The sequence below is a fragment of the Eptatretus burgeri genome, chromosome 13 (genome assembly GCF_056783735.1).
Source record: "Eptatretus burgeri isolate ZD-2024b chromosome 13, Ebu_testis_v1, whole genome shotgun sequence".
NCBI classification, from domain to species: Eukaryota; Metazoa; Chordata; class Myxini; order Myxiniformes; family Myxinidae; genus Eptatretus; species Eptatretus burgeri.
The window spans coordinates 5518813-5528574 of NC_140973.1; the positions used below are offsets into that span (position 1 = coordinate 5518813).

The window sequence follows — 9762 nt, forward strand, 5'->3', positions numbered from 1 at the left end:
GCATCATCCTTTGGGATTGTAATTTTACTATCTTTCCAATATCTTGAGGCTTTCCACCGGATGTTGGAACATTGCTGAAGGGATTTGTTTCCATTCAGCCACAAGATCATTCGTGAGGTCAGGCACTGATGTAGGGCGATGAGGTCTGGCTCGCACTCGATGTTCCAATTCCTCCCAAAGGTGTTCGATGGGGTTGGGGTGAGGGCTCTGTCCGGCCCAGTCAAGTTCTTCCACACCGATCTCGACAAACCATTTCTGTATGGACCTCGCTTTGTGCATGGGGGCATTGTCATGATGAAACAGGAAAAGGCTTTCCCCCAAATTGTTGCCACAAAGTTGGGAGCACAGAATCGTCTAGAATGTCGTTGTATGCTGGAGCATTAAGATTTCCCTTCACTGGAACTAAGGGGCCAAGCCCGAACCATGAAAAACAGTCCCAGACCATTATTCCTCCTTCACCAAACTTTACAGTTGGCACTATGCATCCAGGCAGGTAACGTTCTCCTGGTATCCACCAAAACCCAGATTTGTCTGTTGGATTGTCAGATGGTGAAGCGTGATTCATCACTCCAGAGAACGCATTTCCACTGCTCCAGAGTCCAATGGTGGTGAGCTTTACACCACTTCATCCGATGCTTGGCATTGCACATGGTGATCTTAGGCTTGTGTGCGGCTGCTCGGCCATGGAAACTCATTTCATGAAGCTCTCGATGAACAGTGTTTGTGCTGACGTTGCTTCCAGAGTTCGTTTGGAACTCGGTAGTGAGTGTTGAAACTGACAACAGACGATTTTTCCACGTTGCATGCTTCATCACTCGGTGGTCTCGTTCTGTGAGCTTGTGTTGCCTACCACTTCACGGCTGAGCTGTTGTTGCTCCAAGACATTTCCACTTCACAATAACAGCACTTACAGTTGACCGGGGCAGCTCCAGCAGGGCAGAAATTTGATGAACTGACTTGTTGTAAAGGTGGCATCCTATGTCAGTGCCACATTGAAAGTCACCGAGCTCTTCAATATGGCCGATTCTACTGCCAATGTTCGTCAAAAGCAGTTAATATATAAATAAAGAAAGACCCACCCACATCTCTCACCTGTGAATGGAGGGAATAGCCAATCAGCTCTCACCTAATCAACTAAACCCAGGTAGCCTGGATTATATGAACAATTGACCCCTCCCTCACTCGTTGAGCCAAAGAAGCTGTGTAAAGCAACCCAAGGAGACCTACACAAGGTAAGTGCAATGCTGTTCAAACCCTTTCCAGAGTTTGTCAACAACTCTAAAGTTTTTGCCATTTGCACGTGATACATGCTTGGGAGCCTCATTGGTATGCATTACTGTTTACGCCATCGCTGATGATTCGCCAAGAAGTGATGAAACCAGTCCGGTAGCTGAGGGGGTGTGTAGCATTTGGATTCTCATGCGTGTGCTACGTGTGAACATCTTTATAGTTGTTGAGGAACTCTGGGAAGGGTTTTAAACAGTGTAGCAATTATCTTGTGTAGGTCTTTTTGGGTTGCTTTACGCAGCTTTTTTGGCTAGAGGAGTGTGGGAGGGGTCAATTATATATATATATATATATATATATATATATATATATATATATATATGCATATATATATATATATATATATATATATATGCATACAGAGTCACCGGGCCGAGGCCTCTGTGTTGAAGGTGATGCTTTGGTGTAGGACTGTGTCCATCAGGGGAGGGGGAGTGCTCAGGAATCATTGAGAGCAGCAAGGGAAAGGGTCTGGTCAGGAACGGTTAATGGGGCTAATAAAGATCATGTAGCAGGATAGGGGATGATATGAGGTGTTGGTGCACTGCCTGCTCGAAGCCGCGGAGGGAAGATTGGAAAGAACGGCTGGCCTCTGGAAGATGGTTCCATTTATGGGGAAAGAAAGGAACAAAGGAATTGAGATTTGCAGTCAATTTGGATTTTGGAAGTTTAACCATAAATACCTGACTGGAAGAATACGTGCATCCTGGGGTTGTTGAGGAGATTCAGAGGACAGAGCAGAGGGAGCAATATTGCAGAATAAACGGTAGAAAACAGAGAACACCAACCAGCGTACAATGTGATAGCAACAGACCTTGGGCTTCGGCCTTATCATGGGAGATTCCAATCATTTTGAGAGCTTTGGAATCCTTATAATCCAGGAGAGACAGATGTGATGCTGGAGTGCCAGCCCATGTCCGAGAGCAGTACTCCATTGAGCGATGGACGAAGGCCTTGTATACTGTGAGTAGCTCTGATTTTCCCAAGAAAAAAACTTGAAATGAGGAAGCATGCACACTGCACAGTCTTTGACTGGCTTTGGAGGCCAACTTTGTTATGTGGTTGGCCCAGGAAAGGTCATGGCTGATGGTGAGGCCTGCAAGTGGAGGCCATCATGCCCATAAAAGCCTATTCAAAGGTTTCCAGCGAACGCGGTTGGTTGTCCGGTTCTCTATCATTGTTAAATGCTGAGCATCAAGCAAGGAAAGCAGCACGTACCATTTGTTAAAGTATTTGGTATGACTCATTTGGGGTTTGAACCACTAACCTCCCAGCCTCAGAGCAGATGCTCTAACCATGATGCCACCGAGTCTTCTTCTTCTTCTTCTTCTTCTTCTTCTTCTTCATTGACCATGACATCAATGAGGATTCATTCAATTTCAGGTGTAATATATGTGAAGGTGACTAATCAGTCCAATTTCAGGATTATACTAGAACAGCACTCGGTAGAGTGCATACCTCCGCCAGGCTGACCAGGTTACATTTTGTTTCCCACTGATGGGCCAGATCTGGATCTGGATCTGAACTAAAATCGAATCGGCTTGTTCTTGTCATCGAACCAACTCCTCCACCTAGTTTTATCCAAATCTGTACATAACGTTTTGAGATGTCCTGCTCACAAACAAACAAACAAACAAACAAACAGGGGTGAATATATAATCTACGTCCATCTTTGGTGACAGAGGTAAAGATAAACCCCCCTGGGAGGGGGCAGGGTGGGGGTTGGATGTTGCTCTTCATTGCATACATATGGAGGGGCTAAAGAGAAAAGAAGGTAGGATTCTAGGAGAGAGAAAGGATGTGTGGGAGAAGGGAAAAGGTTTGGAGATCAGAGCATGGATGGACCCACTGTTTTTAAACCCTTTTCTCACACTGCATAATTAATCTCCATACCTCATCTCAACTCCCTCTTCCCAAACTTCTTTATCTTTGCCTTTAATGCCTCCAATCTCTCCCTCCCCCTTCCCTTTTATCACCAAAAGCACATCGGTGAATGACCACACCCTCCCCTAAAGATTTAATAAAGACAGAAGGGGTTTTAATGTCTTTATTTTTGTTTCTGCTGTTCCTCCACAGCGACATGGCAAGGAGTACACTGGTTGGTTTGCTTTTGCCTTACCAGTGGCAGTCAGGAAAGGAATTTGTAATTTGTTCAGGTTGCCGGTAATAGCTTGCCTGTTCTTCATGAAGGGCACTGTGGGATCCTTAACTTCCACCAACGAATGCTGGCAGATGTGACGCCCAGTTTAACCCTACCTGTGAATAACCAGGATGACAGTTTAGAGCTGAGTTGGGATTCAAACCCAGGCGAGATGGCTTAGAAGCAAGTGTGCATACCTCTAAGCTATCCTGTCAGATCCTTCAATCTTTTTTTAGTCCAATATTAGGAGGGGACTATAGGTTTGCTCTCTGTCTGTCTATCCGTCCATCCGTCATCCGTCCCACCTGTGGTTTTTCAGACTTTTTTTTCCCGTACCCTTTGACATATTCAACTGAAACTTGTTACATGACATTACTATGATAAGCTACAGAACAAGTTTGAGTTTCAGGACGTTTCGTTGATTTTTCACAAAGTTATGCCCTTTTTAAACTTAGAAAATATCACATTATTCTCTAATAATTAAGAGACTTACATGGGTAAGTGGGTAATAATTACCCACTTACATGGGTAAGTGTTCAACTGCCCAGACTCCACTCCCTTGGCTGGACAGTTGGTCTGACTCCACCCCATTAAAATCATGCGCCGCCATTGCATGAAACAGCAAAGATCAGCAGGCCTCAGGCCTTATGCCTGGATTGTAGTTCATGAAATTGGAATGATCCCCGGTATATAAGCACGATGTATTATATATGCACATATGCCGTACACACGTTTTTGCTTTATGGATGTGCATCGGGTTATTTTTAATATGAAATATGCAAAGCCAAGAAACGAACAAAACATGGTGGGTTAGAGAGTTTCTTCTTCTTCATTTTGGTTCCAGCATCGGCTCGAGCATGCATTAAACGCAAACAATTTTTTTTTTTTATCTCCCTAACATTAATTTGGACCGGTAGGTGACATGTATTGCCAAGCAATTCTTGCTCTTGTTTAGTTTTATTCCACCAACCAGCCTCTCGACTCTCAACATGATGTCGTACCCCAGGTACTCACCCCATACCTTTACTCACTCAAATGAAATTTCAATTTCGTTTCAGTGCTCGAAGTTTTGTAAATATTTTTGCATACTCATTTATTTCACATTCGTACATCTTCAGCATGATAGTATCATAATTGACTCAATCTACATAATCGTACAGAACGTTGTTCTTCTGATGAGAGACCTCCAACTTAAGGACTTTATGATCAAATCCTTCAGCCCAACTAAAAACAACCAAAAATAGAATCATAAATTAAGGATTTTACTTTTATATAGTGTTTGAAAAAAATCTTGAGCTGTGGTTGGGATTGTGAACGATTTTAAGATAGGAGATCAACAGTATCTGTTTGGGTCTGTTGTGCTGCAGAGACTAACCCATTCTCCTCTTCCATTGTATCAGTGCAGCTGAGAAAAGGGTTGGTCAATGAGAATGACACACTTGTACTGTTCACACCATACTTATCGGCCATACAGTCATACAGGGGGAAATCCCCGACTGAATTTGGATGTTCTTGCATCTCAGGAGGGGAGCAAAGTTCATCTCTTAAACCTGTAATATCCAAAGTGTTTGTTTTTGGAGCCATACATGTACCCCATTCTGCAATTTCGTTATCTGGTGTTGATGGAGCAGTTACCCACAAGTCAATACTGGAAGAAGGTGAATGAGCAAGTGTCAGGCTGGGAGAGTATCCCGTGTCTATCATGATAATCTGACTTTCTGCCCTGGCAGATGCTTCACTTGCACATCTCAGAGGATCGAAGTCTGAAATGGTATCGGAAAACTCGGGATCGACATCTTGAGTTGAAGACGTGATTGGAAAACGTATCAAAGGTATTTGGGATTCCCCAAGTAGATTTCTGATTGCAAGCTTTTCTTTTTCATTGCCGTACTCATTCATGCTTATGTCGTAGCCCTGAAATTCATCCTCTCCAAACTCGAAAGCCTCACCTGCGTGAGAAAATTCTCCATTGGCATTGTCACACCTCAAAGTCCTTCCGCAGAGTCCATTTTCTTTAACCACACCTTGTTCTTCCTGATTGTTGTTGCTCATTGCATCTTCCAGGTGACTGATAGCAGAGCGAAACTTAGGTGACAGTGCCATTCCCTTATCCACACTCTCTGTCTTTCCAGACATGTGTCTACTGTACAGTTTAGCCAAGGTAGAATAACCAAAGCTCGTACGATTGCCACCTTTTCTTACCTTTGCCTCATCTTCCTTGGGTACCAACTTTTCATCGTTCTTTTCACTTGCTTGTCGAAAAAAACGATTACTCTCTTCATCGCCTTTGTTGTCCTCAGGTTTTGACTCTCCAGCAGGTTCATCCAATACCTGTACTCGTATCGGTCCAAGATCGTTATTCAGAGTTGTGTTCACGTTTTTTTGCCCTTCCCAACCTCTTGGAGCATCCACTGAGATCAAACGACCGACTCCAGTCTTTTTCTGGGGTTGCCACAGTTCTGCAGATACTTCTCTCCCTAAACGATAAATACCAGGTAGTTCTTGTTTGGCTTTCAGGGCAGTGGCTTCAAATGTCTTAGTCGCTTCACTTTTACTTGGTTTCTCACCCAAAGTGGAGGATAACAATGCCTCAGTTTCACTTCCTGGTCTCAAGCTACACCAAAGAGCAGGTTGAGGTGGGCATGTATCAACACCTCCTGATCTAGGCACACCATTGCCAGTTTCATGTTCTGGAGTACCTTGAATTCCTGGAAAACTTTCACTTTGTCTTTCATCCTTTCCTGAAATCGTGGCAATGACCTCACCATTACCTTTCCACTCAGTTTGGTCACCTGTTGCTATTTCCCTGCTTTTACCACCTTTATGTACAGGGAAGACAGCAGCCGGAGTAAGAAGAGAAGAGGCCATCCTTTCCGATGACTTTGATAATGTATTGAAGTTTGGCGGCGTCCATGATCCGCCGACATTTCCTTTGTGGGCCCAAGGTGGCGGATACACCTGTCCTTGTCCACGACCTTTCAGAGCTTGTTCACCCAATGCGAAACCATCCTTGTAATTTCCTTTTGCACAGAAAAGCTGTTTGAAGTGTGGACGGCAGTACACAAAACCTTCCACTGCAGCATAATTCCCGAGGCTGGTACGGGGAACCCGGATGGAACAGACAATTAGCAGTTACGGAGCAGAACAATATGCAGCAAGTAGCAAACTTAATATGAATCAAAGTGAGAATTTGAGACGTCATAAAAAATGATTTAATCAAAAAAAACTTCTGTACAAAGACACACCTGAGTTTGCTCCAACAATGGTGGCACCTGAAGCAGGATTTGTGGTAAATGTTGTTATCAACCGCTAGCCGGTCAGCCCAGTAGACCTTTTCACCGCACCCTTTGCAGCGTTCTCCTTCCTGTTTTGTAAATCCCTGCGAATAATCACAGCAAAAAATTTACCTCCACCATTCCTTGTGCCAACTTAATCTGCTTGAGAACTCACTTTGTATTAGTTTGAAAATATTTCCAATGCACATCGAAAAAATGTCTATAAATTAAGACGTTATGCACAGCGTTCGAGCTTCTTGTTGAAGGGTGACTCACAAATCTCGGTTTGGCCTGTTGGTAGCTTCCGAAGGTGCTGGAGGAAGACATTCCAGGGAGAAGCTGAAAAGGCAACATCCAAGCAAAACTGCAATAAGCAGCCTCGTTACCTGAGCCAACTGACCGTGAACGCACTCAAAAGTCATCGCTCACCTTTTTCTCACCGGAACTTTCAATGATAGCAGCCTGATACATCGCCACCCGCTCACGTAGCGAAGGTATCCTACTTAGCTCTGCCTGTGGTTCACCATCTTGACCCACTGGAACCTCCAGAGCAGACTCTGTTCCAAAACGATATCAGTGGTTTCACAGGTGGACAAACGTGATTAGAGGTCACATGGTCAGGTCAAAGGAGTCATCATGTTGTGTTGTCGTCTCATTGGGTTTAGCCTGCTTGGTGTTTCCATCTGGGTGGATTTCTCATGATGTTGGGATCCCAGTTGGTTCAAATGCAATATACCGTGTTCATTTTACCATTGCCCACTAATCTACCGATATAAAACACAATGTGTATTTGTGTATTTGTCTGTGCCTCTTCATAAGGACGGTTTGAATCGGGTTTTAAAGGCGAATCTTTTCACACGACTGCGTGTTCACTACGGGTTATTTTTCAGGATTAAAAAAGAAGTCGAAAAACATTTTTCATGAAAGAGTAATTATGTCTCTTCTATTGTAATTGTAGACAGTGACTTGCAACTGGGTCTCCAGGGCGGTGTACAGGAACGTTTTAAAAAAGAATACTAAATACAAGGCACACAGGGAGGTGAAATTCACTGTAAATGATGTGTAACACACTCAGAGAAGAAGTGTAACACTCAGAAATGAATAAAGAAGTTGTAAGCACACCTGATGCTGGGCTGAGGCCTCGCACTTTGGCACGCTCACGAGGCTGTACCGTCGAAACAAAACATCCCAGAAGATAAAGAAAATGGGGTACCATTTGTACATGTCATGTTTTAAAATAACACTTCTTGCTATGAAACATCGTATCGTCTCGTCTCCTTGAATATGTCAAACAAAACCATTCCAACCCATCATTTTTGGCAGGCTTTTACACTCGCCATGCTACAATTTGAGAGAAGTGTCTGTTTGTTTGTTTGTTTGTGTGTTTGTCCCCGATGTACACGTGTACCGCTGGACGGATTGAGTTGAAAACTCAGTTTTACGGGGCAAACAAAAACATTTCTAGCATGGGGGTAGGAGGACCACACTTCTCTCCAGGTAAATATACATCGTGCAGCGCCGTTCCCGGTGGTGTTACAAGTCTTCACGTCTGTAGTTCTGTGAGGATAAACCGGGCTGTAAGGACACATTCTTTGCTAGTTTTATAAATCCATGGTGGATAGCTCGTGAAAGGCTTGAATGTATAAACTTTGCTTTCATGTCAGAGATTTGCAGTAACTAACAAAGTACCAAAGGAGTGGTTTCAGGAGGTCTTTAATTGATAGAAATGATCACCATGTAGGAGCGCTAAGTTGGGCACAGGACAAGGACATTAGTTCACAATGGATAGATTAATACATGATATGGGATTTGAGTTTAAGAACTTTTTAAAAGCATTTTTATTCCCCCAAGTCTCAAGGGATGGTTATTGTAATTGGTCTGTGTCATTTTGTTGCACCAATGGTGCCAATTTACATGCAGAACGAGGTCCCAAAGTGGCTTTAGGCACAGTTCGATAGAGTTGTCTAATGTAACCATTATAATTTATACTTCTAATTGAACCAGAAGTTGAGTTTGTACAAGGAATGTAGATTATATCAGTTATCTGTGCCTGTGGTTTGAGGTGTGCTGGAAGCCCTATGGGCTCGACTAGCAAACCCAACTGTTGTCTGGCCAATTTGCTCACCGCTGACTTGTGTTCCCAAACGAGGTCTTCCTGCCACCGAACCATCCCGCAGCCTACAGTGTCCTCCAGCATCCCCATTTCTTATTTGCCTGGTTACTTTCTATGTGGATGGTGATTTAACTGTGGTGCCTTCGAAACTATTGTAACAGTAAATGCACAAGGTTTGTGTTATATGGGATTGTCTTACATGTGGGAATGTGCACCGTCTTGTCCATCTTGTCGTGGCCTCTTAATTTTTCAATAAATTATTTATTACTTTAAGCAGCCTGTCTGGCATTGTCTTTTCCAGTCTTATCACAATATAATTGGACTGATTTGAGTATCCCTGGAGGATTAAATTGTGTTAATCCTAGTTTGGGCACCGGCGGGATATTAGATCATGCTGCAGGCCGACGTTCCGCTTTCCGCTCCGCCGGCTTGTGAGGACAAAGACCACTTGGTTATTCTGTAGAACTTTCCCTCCATGGTTTTGTGGCTGTGGTGTGGGATCATACACGGTGCTGTTTGTCAGTGAGTAAAAGTCTGCACTGGTTCTCAGATCTACTGATATATATATATATATATATATATATATATATATATATATATATATATATATATATATATATATATATACATATACATATATATATACATATATATATATATATATATATATATACATATATATATATATATATATATATACATATATATATATATATATATATATATATATATATATATATATATATATATGCACTATTGGTATACTGGGCGTATTGGCGTGCGCCTGTAATCCGGCTACTCGGAGGCTTGGGTTGGAGGATCGCTCGAGGACGGGAGCTCTGCACTGGGCCACGCTATGAGAGGGTGTAGGGCAGCCCGGAATCATGGCGAAACCCAATCCTTATCCCTGTGTCGTAAGAGGCGACCAGGGTTGCGTCAGGAAGGGC

The 9762-nt window shown here is 43.2% G+C and overlaps 1 protein-coding gene across 1 annotated transcript in view; it reads right to left on the reverse strand.

The window, feature by feature from the left end:
• Nucleotides 1-4494: 4494 nt before the first annotated feature.
• Nucleotides 4495-9762, reverse strand: part of LOC147013721 (uncharacterized) — a 21177-nt gene continuing 15909 nt past the window's right edge. Inside the window, exons 7-10 of the mRNA XM_085850880.1 lie at nt 7132-7259; nt 6979-7041; nt 6673-6806; nt 4495-6521 (exon numbers count right to left, since the gene is read on the reverse strand). Coding sequence (XP_085707006.1) covers nt 4748-6521; nt 6673-6806; nt 6979-7041; nt 7132-7259 — 2099 coding nt within the window. The 3' untranslated portion in view covers nt 4495-4747. The remainder of the gene's footprint in view (nt 6522-6672; nt 6807-6978; nt 7042-7131; nt 7260-9762) is intronic.